The sequence below is a fragment of the Salmo trutta genome, chromosome 2, assembly GCF_901001165.1.
Source record: "Salmo trutta chromosome 2, fSalTru1.1, whole genome shotgun sequence".
In the NCBI taxonomy this organism is placed as follows: domain Eukaryota; kingdom Metazoa; phylum Chordata; class Actinopteri; order Salmoniformes; family Salmonidae; genus Salmo; species Salmo trutta.
In genome coordinates, this window is record NC_042958.1 from 23,609,130 (window position 1) to 23,624,782 (window position 15,653).

The following is a 15,653-nucleotide window of genomic DNA, read 5'->3' on the forward strand; positions in this document are numbered from 1 at the left end:
AAACAACAGGTACACAGCACGCACATAAAACAACACTATTCGATCGCCAGCACATCCAATAACAAAACACACTGACGCAAATAATCCCGCACAAACCTGGGCGGGCTACACAGGCTTAAATAACCAAAATCAAGAGAACCAAGGAAAAAGGGATCAGCGGCGGCTAGTAGGCCGGCGACGACGACCGCCGAGCGCCGCCCGAGCAGGCAGGGGAGCCACCTTCGGTGGGATTCGTGACAGGTGGTGAGATAATACTATACTGGTGGTGAGATAGTAATACTGATGGTGCGAAAGTACTATAATGGTGGTGAGAAACTACAGTACGATACTGGTGGTGAGATGATACTATACTGGTGGTGAGATAGTAATACTGATGGTGCGATAGTACTCTACTGGTGGTGAGATGATACTATACTGGTGGTGAGATAATACTATACTGGTGGTGAGATAGTAATACTGATGGTGCGATAGTACTATACTGGTGGTGAGAAACTACAGTACGATACTGGTGGTGAGATGATACTATACTGGTGGTGAGATGATACTATACTGGTGGTGAGATACTGCAGTACTATACTAGTGGTGAGATACTGCAGTACTATACTGGTGGTGAGATGATACTATACTGGTGGTGAGATGATACTATACTGGTGGTGAGATGATACTATACTGGTGGTGAGATACTGCAGTACTATACTGGTGGTGAGATGATACTATACTGGTGGTGAGATAATACTATACTGGTGGTGAGATAGTAATACTGATGGTGTGATAGTACTATACTGGTGGTGAGATAATACTATACTGGTGGTGAGATAGTAATACTGATGGTGCGATAGTACTATACTGGTGGTGAGAAACTACAGTACGATACTGGTGGTGAGATGATACTATACTGGTGGTGAGATACTGCAGTACTATACTGGTGGTGAGATGATACTATACTGGTGGTGAGATGATACTATGCTGGTGGTGAGATACTGCAGTACTATACTGGTGGTGAGATGATACTATACTGGTGGTGAGATAATACTATACTGGTGGTGAGATACTGCAGTACTATACTGGTGGTGAGATGATACTATACTGGTGGTGAGATGATACTATGCTGGTGGTGAGATGATACTATACTGGTGGTGAGATGATACTATACTGGTGGTGAGATGATACTATACTGGTGGTGAGATGATACTATACTGGTGGTGAGATAATACTATACTGGTGGTGAGATAGTAATACTGATGGTGTGATAGTACTATACTGGTGGTGAGAAACTACAGTACGATACTGGTGGTGAGATGATACTATACTGGTGGTGAGATGATACTATACTGGTGGTGAGATACTACAGTACTATACTAGTGGTGAGATACTGCAGTACTATACTGGTGGTGAGATGATACTATACTGGTGGTGAGATGATACTATACTGGTGGTGAGATGATACTATACTGGTGGTGAGATGGTACTGTACTGGTGGTGAGATGATACTATACTGGTGGTGAGATGATATTATACTGGTGGTGAGATAGTAATACTGATGGTGTGATAGTACTATACTGGTGGTGAGATAATACTATACTGGTGGTGAGATACTGCAGTACTATACTGGTGGTGAGATGGTACTATACTGGTGGTGAGATGATACTATACTGGTGGTGAGATGATACTATACTGGTGGTGAGATTATATTATACTGGTGGTGAGATAGTAATACTGATGGTGTGATAGTACTATACTGGTGGCGAGATAGTACACTGGTGGCAGACCTGGTTTCAAATACTATTTTAAATAATTTCAAATAATTTAGTTGCAAAACTGAAAACCCCACCCATCTGTCACTCCAAATAGTATTTGAACCCAGATCTGAATGGTGGAGAGATACTAGGTCTAGATGTCTCTAGACTGCCTTGTCATTTGCTGTATAGACTAATCTATTTTCCAGAATACATTAACAAATGGATGGGGCATAATTACCAAGTTTATAATGATTTCCTCCTTTCAGAGCAAAAGAACAAAGATATAGAAGCCCTCTGTGTGTACCTGGGTTGTGTAGCTGTGTACTCACTCACACAAGCATTGGACTAAAGAACTTATGAGAAGCGCAATCAGAGGCAAACATTATGTTGCTCATTTTTACACCATTGTTCTTTTTGTTAATCAATGTATCTTTATCATGGCTGCAATAATTGCAATTATCTTTTCCTCTCGCATCCCCGTTCATGACTAATAATGAGTCATTATGTTTTTTGCTTCCCCGAGCAGTCAATTAACATCGACGTTTTCCAAGAATCGCTAAAGTGCGCTAACTGCGGCCCCGGCTGTACCTGCGCCACCACAATCTGTTAGTGGGATCTGTCCTACCTTTCCCAAACAAAACAAAGAGCTCTATTCTCTCTTTTCCCCTCCCGCTACTTCCACCAAAACAGAAATGATTTAGCTTGAAATATTAATTTACCTAGGAAGCAACGCTGTGAATTAGAAACATATTTTAATCTCATGCAAGAAAAGACAGCCATCTGGCTGTTGCATGGATTTTAAAGGGGGAGACTCCCTCCCTCCCTTCTCTCTCTATCCCTCCTTCTATCCCTCCCTCCTCCTCTCCGTAAACGGAGACCATTAAAGTAATGTGTTCATCTACATAAAATCCAAATGGAAGATAAAGGTTCATAGTCATATGAAAGCCATTTAGGCCCTTCAATTAAAACAAGTCATTGACTTAATCAAACATCCACTCTCTGGTCAATCAGGTGCCCAACCCTGTTGTGCTTTTTCAAAAACACTAACGATAACAATAATGACAATAGTAACGATCACAATAATGACAGCAATAGTAATGATGATTAAAAAAAATATATGAAAAAAAGCTTTCATGGTGGTTCATTTACCGTAACATAACTTTACGCCTACGCAAACAGACATGATGACATGAGAGAGTGGGGGATGAATGAATGGAGGGAGATATATGATGAAGGGAGGGATACAACAAGGAGTGTAACTGTGGGACAAACAGACAGTGGCAGTAGGGCAGGCTTCACCTCGGATGTGTCTATTTACAGCTCAAATAGTATGGCTACACTAGGATAAAAGGCTAAAGCCCCCTCTCCTCTCTCTCTTTCTCTCTCAACCCTCTTTATCCCTCTCTCTTTCACCCTGACCTTAATTATCTAGGCCTTTACTGACCCACTCACTTCAGTGGAGGCCAAGGATAATTTACAAGGATATAAAACGGAGAAAGAAGAGTGGAGAGGGAGAGAAAGGGTGTCGGACGGTATCTAGCTTGGTGGAAAGAAAGGAAGAAAGAAAGAAAGGAAGTAGGATGTCCCTTTTCCTTTCCCCTGACTGCCGTGTCGTATCCCTCTATTTTTTGCCAAGTAATTGCTTTCACCTATGGTGGTGACCTAGACAGATGTAATCGCTGCGTCTCCAGCCCCGGCCAACTGAATCATATTGGGCAGATTAACGGTCACTTTCAGGGGGAAAGAGGAGAGCCACCTCAGAATACACTATATATACAAAAGTATGTGGACACCCCTTCAAATGAGTGGATTTGGCTATTTCAGCCACACGTTGCTGACAGGTGTATAAAATCGAGCACACAGCCATGCAATCTCCATAGACAAAAATTGGCAGTAGAATGGCCTTACTAAAGAGCTCAGTGACTTTCAACGTGGCACCGTCATAGGATGCCACCTTTCCAACAAGTCAGTTCATCTAATTTCTGCCCTGTTAGAGCTGCCACACGCAGCTGTAAGGGCTGTTATTGTGAAGTGGAAATGTTTAGGAGCAACAACGGCTCAGACGTGAAGTTGTAGGCCACACAAAGCTCACGGAATGGAACAGCCGAGTGCTGAAGTAAAAATCGTCTGTCCTCAGTTGCAAAACTCACTACCGAGTTCCAAACTGCCTCTGGAAGCAACGTCAACACAAGAACTGTTAATGAAATGGGATTCCATGGCCGAGCAGCCGCACACAAGCCTAAGATCACCATGCGCAATGCCAAGCGGCCATTGGACTCTGGAGCAGTGGAAATGCGTTCTCTGGAGTGATGAATCACGCTTCACCATCTGGCAGTCCGACGGACAAATCTGTGTTTGGCGGATGCCAGGAGAACGCTACCTGCCCAAATGCATGTACTAACTGTAAAGTTTGGTGGAGGAGGAAATATGGTCTGTGGCAGTTTTTCATGGTTCGGGCTAGGCCACTTAATTCCAGTGAAGGGAAATCTTAACACTTTAGAATACAATGACATTCTAGACAATTCTGTGCTTCCAAATTTGTGGCAACAGTTTGGGGAAGGCCCTTTCCTGTTTCAGCATGACAATGCCCCCGTGCACAAAGCGAGGTCCATACCGAAATGGTTTGTCGGGATCGGTGTGGAAGAACTTGACTGGCCTGCACAGAGCCCTGACCTCAACTCCATAAAACACCCGCAAAGGGGGACCATCTCCATATTAATGCCCATGATTTTGGAATGAGATGTTCGACAAGCAGGTGTCCACATACTTTTGGTCATATAGCGTATCTGTAGCTAGCTAGTCGAGGGCCTAACTCTCCCTGCTCGCTGCAAATAAAGTGTCAAATAAAATCATTACATAGAAATACAATGACTAGAACGGACAACTTACCATGATCATTTGAATGGTATACTCAAGAGTACACACAATATGGCCGCCGGTCCACTGACTTTGGGCATGTCCGTTTTAGTAATACTATTTCTATGTATTAAAACATCTCTGCTAAGAGACTAGTTAGTCTGAGTGAGCAAGATACTGCCAAAATAAAGGAAACACCTGAGTAAACGAGGAATACAAAGTATATTGAAAGCAGGTGCTTCCACACAGGTGTGGTTTCTGAGTTGATTAAGTAATTCATATGTGTGTGTGTGCGTCTCAGTCACCAGATCTCAACCCAATTGAACACTTACAATATGGGAGATTCTGGAGTGGCGACTGAGACAGCGTTTTCCACCACCGTCAACAAAACACCAAATTATGGAATTTCTCGTGGAAGAATGGTGTCACATCCCTCAGAGTGCCAGACACTGTAGAATATATGCCAAGATGCATTGAATCTGTTCTGGCTCGTGGTGGCCCAACGCCCTATTAAGGCACTTTACGTTGGTGTTTCCTTTATTTTGGCAGTTAACTTTATGTATCAAGATCATAGACAGGTATGGCCAGGCAGATGTTGTTGTATCCTATAAGTTAAAAAAAAACGCTAGCAGAACCAATTAGCCTCCAAATATTGGGAGAATTGTAAGGGAAACAGTGCTGCTAGCTGCTAACACCACATCTCTCCCTAGTTGAGTGAGATAATACAGCTAATGTGTGGACACTCATGCTCTCACCTCCCGGTGGAAAGAGACAGGGTGAGAACTAGAGATTTAATGTAACATCCCTTTCTTTAACCACCGTATCGAGAACAAGGAGATCATTCGTTGCTGTCAAAAGATGCCTCAGAAAAAAAACACACAAGTGGTGAATAAAAAAAATCACCCTGAACATTTACTTAAGCCTCGATACACTACCGCCTTGTCTCCCATCATGTCAGATCTCAGAACCCTCTGACTGGGTAGGTGGTGGAGGAATATCACACAGCCGAGGTAGCAGCCCTTATTCACCGTACTGTGGGTGTACTGTTAAAGACTGTTAAAGACCATGGTAGTCCCAAATGGCACCCTATTCCCTATTAGTGCACTAGGCAATCTAAGACCAGGAGGTAGTTTAAGGGTCAAGGGATTCAAACAATGGACGATCCCTACATTAACTAATTAGTGTAGGATTATCCTATGCAAACTCATATAGAAAATAAGCGTCATTCAGTCAACAGGAGAAAAATCAACAACACAAGTCACTGACTGACTGACTGACTGACTGACTGACTGACTGACTGACTGACTGACTGACTGACTGACTGACTGACTGACTGATCTCCGGTTCCCTGCTCCTGTTCTGTCTCTCCTGCTCTTGGGCAGAGAGTTATCCACCACACACAGAGTAAATACCAGACCAATCCCAACCCTTCTCTGTAGTCAATAAAGCCATCTTTTTAAATGCTCTGTTTAAACAGGGATCATGTGTTTTCATAAAAAGGTAATCCACCAATAAAGATAGCCCTCAGATCAATAGATGGCTGTGTTTTCGTTCCTGTCTGTGGAGCGTGTGGATTACTCAGAGTTTGGCCTCTGTGAACATCACCCTTTACTTTCTGACTTCCACTGTTTTGTTTTACCTCTGGCTATGACTGTCTGTCTGTTGATTCAACAATTTTCATCCTATCCTCTGAAATGTCATATAGGCAGATCATATTTGCTTTACCTTTGATGACATAGCAGGTCCTAAAATTCGACAAGGGAGGGGAAAAGTGTGTTTTCATGGTGGTGTGTTTGTGATGATCTAACCTTGTGATCTTGTCTGTGCAGGACATGGTGATGAGCTGTTCCCCTTGCAGTACCCCGTCCCAGGTCTGGACTGCCCCTCTGGAGGACCTCACAGGCAGGGTCCCCTCCCCGGACTCGATCTTGGTCCTCAGGTGGCTGTGGAACTTCTTCAGCAGGTGTCTGCTGCTGTGCACTGGGAACAGAACAGAGCCAGACGGTCAGTCTTATTTGTGTGTCTGTGTGTGTGTTAATTGATTCATTCATGCATGTCTGTGTATCTGACTGGTTCTATTCAGTACGTAGCACACATGATCATGCCTAACTTTGTGTCTCTATGTTCTGAACGTCACTATTGCCTGCAATTCCACCTCATATCCATCCCATATGGAAATCAACCAAAAGGGGCAATGATTCTAAACCCTTTGCCAAGTAGTTCTCCACTACAGATTTCTTTCTCTTTCTCTCTGTCTCTCTCTCTCTCTCTCTCTCTCTCTCTCTCTCTCGATGCAATGAAGTTAAAGTTAAAGTTAAGCCTTGAGTTCCCCTCTGAAGTATTGAGGAAAAGGCAGAGAAAGGTATTATGGGAGCCCCTTCTGCATAAGTAATTTTCTAATCTGTAAAAGCTGATTGATGAACATTTAAAAGGTTTAATGACCAAGAAAGTGAAGTTCAAAGCTTTCCAGGGAGACAGTCTCTCAGTTCCTTTCATACTGGCGTGATTCATTTGCCTCCTCAAATGTTTTTTTCCTTCATTTTAGTGTGTGTGTGAGTGTGTGTAAGAAAACCTCCACGTCAATATAATGATACATCAGCAGCATGGGTACAGTGCTGAATAGATCTGTCTAAGAGAAAAAAGGAGGGGAAATATTTTTGATGGAAAACTGCCAAGCAGATTACATTGCTAACCCTGTAAGTCACACATAAAAACGAATGCCAGCCGTCGCCATCTAAATGAATATACATTTTTTTATGGAGTAAGCATTAAAATGTCATCTGTTCAGCACAGTGGCTTGGCAGTCTGAAAGGCCTGTGGATGTAATGTGACATGAAAGGGATGCCAGTTTTCTGACAGCGTCTGACAAAAGCAGAGCAGTCGCTTTCAACATATCAGCCGGCAGAAGATGATCCCTTAAAAAAAAAAAACTCTGGTAAAGGGGAAAAAGACACCAAACCACGAGGAAGACAGGAGAGAGGGAGGGAGGGAAAATAAACGAGAGATAACGAGAGAGATGAAGATGGAAAGAGAGTCTGTCTTACGGTCTGTGGTGATTTCGTAGGGCGAGTTGAGGCGAGCGTCTCCGCAGGGCGACGTGCTGATGTACATATGGAAATGGACGTTGTCCCTCAACCGGTACCCTGACTCCTTGTGCCGGACGAATATCGACTCCTCCCAGTCCTCTCGCCTTTTGCTTCAAAGACAAAGAAAAAGATAGAAGAGATGAGGAAAAAAGAGAGTGACCACTATCTATCACAGCACACACATAAACCCCCCCGGCCCCCGTCTATTTTTCAATGATGAACTGAAACAGAGGGAGAGAGCGAGTGATGACAAACACTGGCCTTCTCCCTGACCAAAGCAGTTTCTCTCTCTGTCACTGTCGGCCCCCTGAACATTACTCAGTCTGTCTCAACTGGATGATACATCACGAAGAGCGGAGGGTTGTTGGTGTGTGTGTGTGTGTGTGTGTGTGTGTGTTTAAGTGTATATGTGTGTGTGTATACCAGTTTCTCTTACATCATCCCTGAATGGTTGAAATGACTATGATCCTTGACTGATACTAGACACTAGGCTACCCACTAAAACTCCAGACAGTTATTCAGCTACTGATTGTGATGTGTGATAGTAGTTGCTACTACGAACTGAGGCTGCAAATATTTGTTTTACTCAAATATACTTTAATTTCACAAATCCGTATTGAACCATGCCACATGTTTACTATTTAATGCCTTGAATTTAAATAATTCAGTTCTAACATATACTAATAGACTCAGAGCTCATCATTGGAGACATTATGCATTGCATGATATTACAGTATATTCCCTATGTCGCTTTTGTTCTCAAACCTATAATTTTTATAGTATATATCAATGATGTCACTCTTGCTGCGGGTGATTCTTTGATCCACCTCTACGCAGACGACACCATTCTATACATCTGGCCCTTCTTTGGACACTGTGTTAACAAACCTCCAAACGAGCTTCAACGCCATACAACACTCCTTCCATGGCCTCCAACTGCTCTTAAATGCTAGTAAAACGAAATGCATGCTCTTCAACCGATCGCTGCCCGCACCCGCCCGCCCGACTAGCATCACTACTCTGTACGGTTCTGACTTAGAATATGTGGACAACTATGAATACCTAGGTGTCGGCTTCCTATTTCGCAACAAAGCCTCTTTCACTCATGCTGCCAAACATACCTTCGTAAAACTGACTATCCTACCGATCCTTGACTTCGGCGATGTCATTTACAAAATAGCCTCCAACACTGTACTCAGCAAATTGGATGCAGTCTATCACAGTGCCATCGTTTTGTCACCAAAGCCCCATATACTACCCACCACTGCGACCTGTATGCTCTCGTTGGCTGGTCCTCGCTACATATTTGTCGCCAAACGCACTGGCTCCAGGTCATCTATAAGTCTTTGCTCGGTAAAGCTCTGCCTTATCTCAGCTCACTGGTCACCATAGCAACACCCACCTGTAGCACGCGCTGCAGCAGGTATATTTCACTGGTCATCGCCAAAGCCAACACCTAATTTGGCCGCCTTTCCTTCCAGTTCTCTGCTGCCAATGACTGGAACGAATTGCAAAAATCACTGAAGTTGGAGACTTATATCTCCCTCACTAACTTTAAGCGTCACCTGTCAGATCAGCTTACCGATCGCTGCAGCTGTACACAGCCCATCTGTAAATAGCCCATCCAACAAACTACCTACCTCATCCCTATATTTGTTTTTGTTTTTCTGCTCTTTTGCAAACCAGTATTTCTACTTGCACATCCTCATCTGCACATATATCACTCCAGTGTTAATTGCTAAATTGTAATTATTTCGCAACTATTGGCCTATTTATTGCCTTACCTCCTTAATTCATTTGCTTACACTGTATACAGATTTTTCTATTGTGTTATTGACTGTACACTTGATTATCCCATGTGTAACTCTGTGTTGTTGTTTTTGTTGCACTGCTTTGCTTTATCTTGGCCAGGTCGCAGTTGTAAATGAGAACTTGTTCTCAACTGGCCTACCTGGTTAAATAAAGGTGAAATAAAAGAAATAGGGTGAATATACGTCAGTTGTGGCATTATGTTTGGCTATTTTCATAGGACTTATCTTTCCCATTAGCTTTCTCTTGCTCAGCCGCTGAGACTCTGGCCCAGTGATTATATTAGACATTGAGGAAAGACAAAAGTCAATACGCTGTATTATGCTAATATGACATTAAAGGAACTAGCCTTTTCTACTCTAATTTGACAGGCTGGCAATTTAGTAGCCAGAAGGGCCTGCCAGGTAAGATTGGTCCATAGTAGCACATGATGCAATTTACCAAAGTGGTTGTGTAGGTAGGAGAATTTCAAACTAAAAACTTGAATTTTTAGAAGACTATGCTTCTTCTCTGGTGGGGCGAATATTAGGTTTTGGAGAGGTAGTTATAGCGGTTTCACAAGCTTATGAATGTAACGTATATAATTTTGATCAGGAATTCATTGCTTTGACACAATAGCAGTCTGCCTACAGTATGACGATTGATTGTGAAAAAGTCTTTGTTGTATAACACTTCTCTGTTACCATGGTGCTAAGTAAGAACAGAATTGTAATTTAATTGTAGCTACAAGTCATATAATATAATCTGATTTAGCATCTTATTTTTAGGAGCATTTAATGAACATCTACGAAAAATAACTCATGAATAGTGGTTTAAAAACACATCCAGTATATCACCTTAATTTGCATATCCCTCACTTTACTTGTAAGGATAATTAGTAAAACACCCCTGCCTACTCTTGTACTATTCAAAGGAGACAAAATTAGATGGTATTACTGAGAGTAGAGGAAGCACATCAACACTTTACTTAAAGCCTGCAGGTATAATGTTTTATTAGATGCTATAAGCTTGTATGAGCCCTTACAATGAGGCCTTAAAATACGGTTTATAATATGTTACAGGAGCATTCGATGTTGTTACCTTAAGAAGAGCTCTAACTGAGAGTAGAGGTAGCGAACCAAGGCTCTCCTGGCTGTGATTTCAGCGTGACAGTCGTTGACCACCAGTCCTTGGTTACTGATGTATTCTCCCTTGATACATTTGGTCCCGGTAGATAGCGCTACCACCTGGACTTGTCTCAGGTCCAAACCTGGCAAAGACAAAGAGAGAAAAAAGGGAGACAACAAGTGTTAGAAATAAAATAGCTTTATTACGTTTAAAATATAATTTAGAACTCATGACTCACACTTCATTGTATCATTTGACAGAACACCACGTCATCAAGTAATCATGTGGTGTGAAAATAATGAAACAAGAGTATGTCTAGAGTCTGCATTAGTTATGGGATAACAGTGGACTCCATCAACAATTCTCCACACCTAAATACCTTTAACCAGATACCATAGGCCATTTCTGAATGGCACTATATTCCCTATATAGTGCACTACTTTTGACCAGGCCCTGGTCAAAGTAGTGCCCCATGTCGGGAATTGGGTGCCATTTGGGACACAGACCATTTAAATACCATGTCAGACTTCAGGGGAACACTTCAGGTGAACACTACTACCACTCTTTGAAACGTGATTGTTAGTGAACCCAGTAGGAATAAACCCACCCTTGCAGCCCATAGATCCCCTCCTGCCACAGCCCTGAAACCTATTTGTTTGATTTTAATTCAAAAGCACTGTGGTTAAAAAATGGGCTTCAGCAGCAGGATTTTTGACAGCATAAACCATGAGTGTGTGACGGGGCTGGCTCAGCATGCTTTAACCACCGTCAGTCTCCTTTTCTCTCCTCCGCTCTCCTCTCCTCTGCCCGCCACAAATCTCTCCATCGCTTCACAAATTCAGGGTTCACTGCGTCCGCCGGACCTGGAGGCAACGCGGGTGCAACATATGAGCTTTTATCTGCTGTGGCCCAGATGGTATTGTAGTCAGGCAAGCAGACAGGCAGGCTAGAGTGTGTGTGTGTGTGTGTGCATGCAGGCAGACAGGCGACGAGCCACCTCTGCCAGGTTGCCATTAACAATAAGAGCAGCTCATATTGAGGTGGGGTTAAAGTCATGGCCTCTGAAATCCATTCGGCTAGCTTTGACTAACCACCTTCTGACTCAGTGGCTGCTTGGATAGAGCAAAGGAGGACGGAGACATATGAGATGTGGTTCTTCTCATGATGCATTTCCTAGCTTCTTTATACGTTCTTGTAGCAATACTATATTGTTGTCCCCCACGATTAATTTCGGGGAGGTGATTTTGGATCCGTCAGTTAGTCCGTTAGTCACAAGCGATATCTCAGAGAGCATTGTCCCAATTTTGACGAATCTTGGGTGAATGATGAGTCTTGCCATTAAGATCCGGCATTTACAAAATTACACTGATTGGCCAGATGGTGGCGCTATAACAAGAGATTGAAAATGCAAACTTTGAAAGGTCACGCATCTCTCCACATTTGACCTAAAGTCATGAAGAAATGTGGATTTTCCACCAATGTGAATTTTAAAATGCTACTCTTCTGGCAACGAATGACCGATCTGCACGAAACTTGATATATAGCATCTATGGACAACTGTCTCTCAATGCAATATTTTCCAGATTAGAACCAAAAACAACATGGCCTCTATAGACCAATAAACATTCATGTGGGCATGGTCTGGAACAAAGGCATACAAATCAGTCAAGGATATTCGTATTGTATCAAAATGTGTTGCTTATTTTAATACTTTTTTTACAAAGTAAGTTGACTGAGAACACATTCTTATTTACAGCAATGACCTGTGGTATAGTTACTTACAGGGGAGCGGAGGGGGGATGAATGAGCCAATTGGAAGCTGTGGATGATTAGGTGGCTGTGATGGTGGGGGCCAGATTGGGAATTTAGCCAGGACAAATGTTGCGAACACCGGCAATACTCAACATATGCAAGAACATTCATATCGACCACACGTTATAATGGGCACATGTTTATATCTCTTGATCTGTTTGATGAAATTTGTCACACATGCTCAGGGATTGGAGTCTAACTAACCCACAAGATATCTCAGACATCATTGACCCGATTTTGACAAAACTTGGGTGAATGATGCATCTTGCCATAGAGATCCATAATTTACAAAATTACACTGATTGGCCCAAGGGGGGGTGGGGGCTGCACCATTCTTGGGGGACGACATGTTTGCTGTTGCCTTGTTGATTATGAAACGGTTCTGGCCGCGCAATCTGATTGATCAAAAGTGCATTCCAACCATGATGTTATTTAGCACAATATCATTTCTATCCGTGAAGCACTGTATGATCAGTCCGCTAACAGCAGCAAACCAAGGCAACAATGTGGCAGCTGAATCACCTAGCGTAGAGAAAAAAATGAAGCCATGAATGAATAAATTATGCTCTTTGGTTGTAGAAACTCCACTAACACAATCACTCAGAGAGATTGGTGCCCTGGCTAGCTCTTAGCGGAACCACTGCAACACCAGCCCAGACCAGGGAACCCACGCCAGAAACTTCAGGACAAACCAGATGCTGGCTGCTCCTGCTCTGTTATGTCAACTAGTGCCAGCTCTGCACGGCCTCAGTAGCCAAGTCAAAACCATAATGTAGGTTGAGTGCCAAGTTGAGAAGGAACAGATATTTTACCTCTAGCAGCATATTTTGAGACACCTAAACCTATGTTTTCTGCGTCTGAAATGGCACCCTATTTCGTTTGGGACGTTCCCCTAGATCGAAATGATTTCCTCAGGACTAGTCTATGTGGGGTAATAGCTTGGTCCAATAACCTCACCATGGTTCATCCTCTGTTATGTCATCTACTGTACAGTGCCAGGTTGAGTCTTAGTGTGGTAGCAAACCAACACCTCCAGGTCTCATCTATCCTCCACATCAGCCCTGAGCATGCAGCAACATGCCTCGTTCTGGGGAGATAATACAAGTTAAACGTGCCAAATGCAACACCCTTTTCACTCTCCTTTTTTTCTCTCCTTTTTCTCTGATGTTCCACTTAGCAATTGTTTAGATCCATTTTGCGGGGGATAATTTCTCCTAGCTGCTCTTCATCTCACCATGAAATTGCCACCAAGCAGCCCCCCCCTCCCTCTGAGAGGAGAAAGAGAGAGCGGGAGCGCGTGAGAGAGATTTTAAGTGGGGTTAATAGCTATCATCAAGCAGGTATTTTCCAAATTAGGTTTGTCTCATCAGTTTCTATCATCATAAGACTATTATCATAAGGAAGCCTTCTGGAGTAACTAACTTCAGTCATATTTCAGTTTAGTAAAGGGGTATTAAATGATACACAGGCTACTATAAAGTTCAACTTTCCAATTTTCTACTGTTATCAGCTCTGTTATCAACTAAATCAAGTTTGTATTCTTTATTCACAGACCATTCCAGTTTCTTTGTTGCTGTAGACAAAGAGACACGTTAATAGACATAAATAAGATTTGTCTGTAATAAGAACCCATTATTCTTAAGTACTAAAGGAACATTAAAATGATGTTCTTCTCCTGGAGTAAAAGGAATTGTCGTCAAGCCAAGGTTAACGCTAGTGAACTCATTTGCATGCCACTAGGCTATAAAGAGACTCATGAAGGCAAGATGCTTGAAGATCTTCAATGTGAAATTAAGATGTGTATCATCATGAGAATCAATATGAAAATATATCTGATACAATGAGAGAGAGGGGTAGCTAGGAGAGAAAATTATGTTTTTGAACCTTGAAATCTTTCTGGGTGTGCAACTCTTTAACGACCCCTAGAATTGACGGAATTGTATTATATGTGTGTCCCAAATGCCACCCTACCGTATTCCCTTCATAGTGTACTGCTACAAGCTTGGCACACCTGTATTTGGGGAGTTACTCCCATTCTTCTCTGCAGATCCTCTCAAGCTCTGTCAGGTTGGATGGGGAGCGTAGCTACACAGCTATTTTCAGGTCTCTCCAAAGATGTTCCATCGTGTTCAAGTCCGGGCTCTGGCTGGGCCACTCAAGGACATTCAGAGACTTGTCCCGAAGCCACTTCTGCATTGTCTTGGCTGTTTGCTTAGGTTCGTTGTCCTGTTGGACCGTGAACCTTCGCCCCAGTCTGAGGTCCTGAGCGCTCTCAAGCAGGTTTTCAACAAGGATCTCTCTGTACTTTGCTCCATTCATTTTTGCCTCGATCCTGACAAGTCTCCCAGTCCCTGCCGCTGAAAAACATCCCCACAGCATGATGCTGCCACCACCATGCTTCACCGTAGGGAGGGTGCCAGGTTTCCTCCAGACATGACGCTTGGCATTCAGGCTAAAGAGTTCAATCTTGGTTTCATCAGACCAGAGAATCTTGTTTCTCATGGTCTGTGAGTCTTTAGGTGACTTTTGGCAAACTCCAAGCGGGCTGTCATGTGCCTTTTACTGAAGAGTGGCTTCCGTCTGTCCACTCTACCATAAAGGCCTGATTTGCGGAGTGCTGCAGAGATTGTTGTCCTTCTGGAAGGTTCGCCCATCTGCACAGAGGAACTCTAGAGCTCTCTCAGAGTGACCATTGGGTTCTTGGTCACCTCCCTGACCAAGGCCCTTCTCCCCCGATTGCTCAGTTTGGCCGGGCGGCCAGCTCTAGGAAGAGTCTTGGTGGTTCCAAACTTCTTCCATTTAAGAATGATGAAGGCCACTGTGTTCTTGGGGACCTTTAATGCTGCAGAAATGTTTGGGTATCCTTCAAGGAGTCTGAATACTTTCCGAAGACACTGTAAAGGTAATAGGGAGCCTTACAAAGTGTACTACTAATTTTAATAACTATGACCCATGACCTTACAGTAGTGTTGACAACAGGGTCACTTCAATCTCTTGATTCGGAAAAATATTAAACATCATTCTCATGATGATAATTAAATTTAACCTACACATGCACTCCATTCAAAAACAATCCACTGCCCTCTGAACTGACAGTGTTATTAGCCTTTCTGTCCTGACAGTGCTGTCTCCATACAGCCGTCTTACCCAGGGATGGCAACAGGCAGCCCGTGGGACAAAACCGTCCCGCAAGTGATCTTTTTTGGTCCCCCAAAGTTTTTAGTAAAACAAAACAAAAATATAA

At 43.0% G+C, this 15,653-nt stretch overlaps 1 protein-coding gene across 1 annotated transcript in view; it reads right to left on the minus strand.

Moving 5' to 3' along the window:
* adarb2 (adenosine deaminase RNA specific B2 (inactive)) overlaps positions 1-15,653 on the minus strand; it is a 201,372-nt gene that overhangs the window by 17,916 nt on the left and 167,803 nt on the right. Inside the window, exons 5-7 of the mRNA XM_029699121.1 lie at positions 10,571-10,739; positions 7,640-7,791; positions 6,404-6,575 (exon numbers count right to left, since the gene is read on the minus strand). Coding sequence (XP_029554981.1) covers positions 6,404-6,575; positions 7,640-7,791; positions 10,571-10,739 — 493 coding nt within the window. The remainder of the gene's footprint in view (positions 1-6,403; positions 6,576-7,639; positions 7,792-10,570; positions 10,740-15,653) is intronic.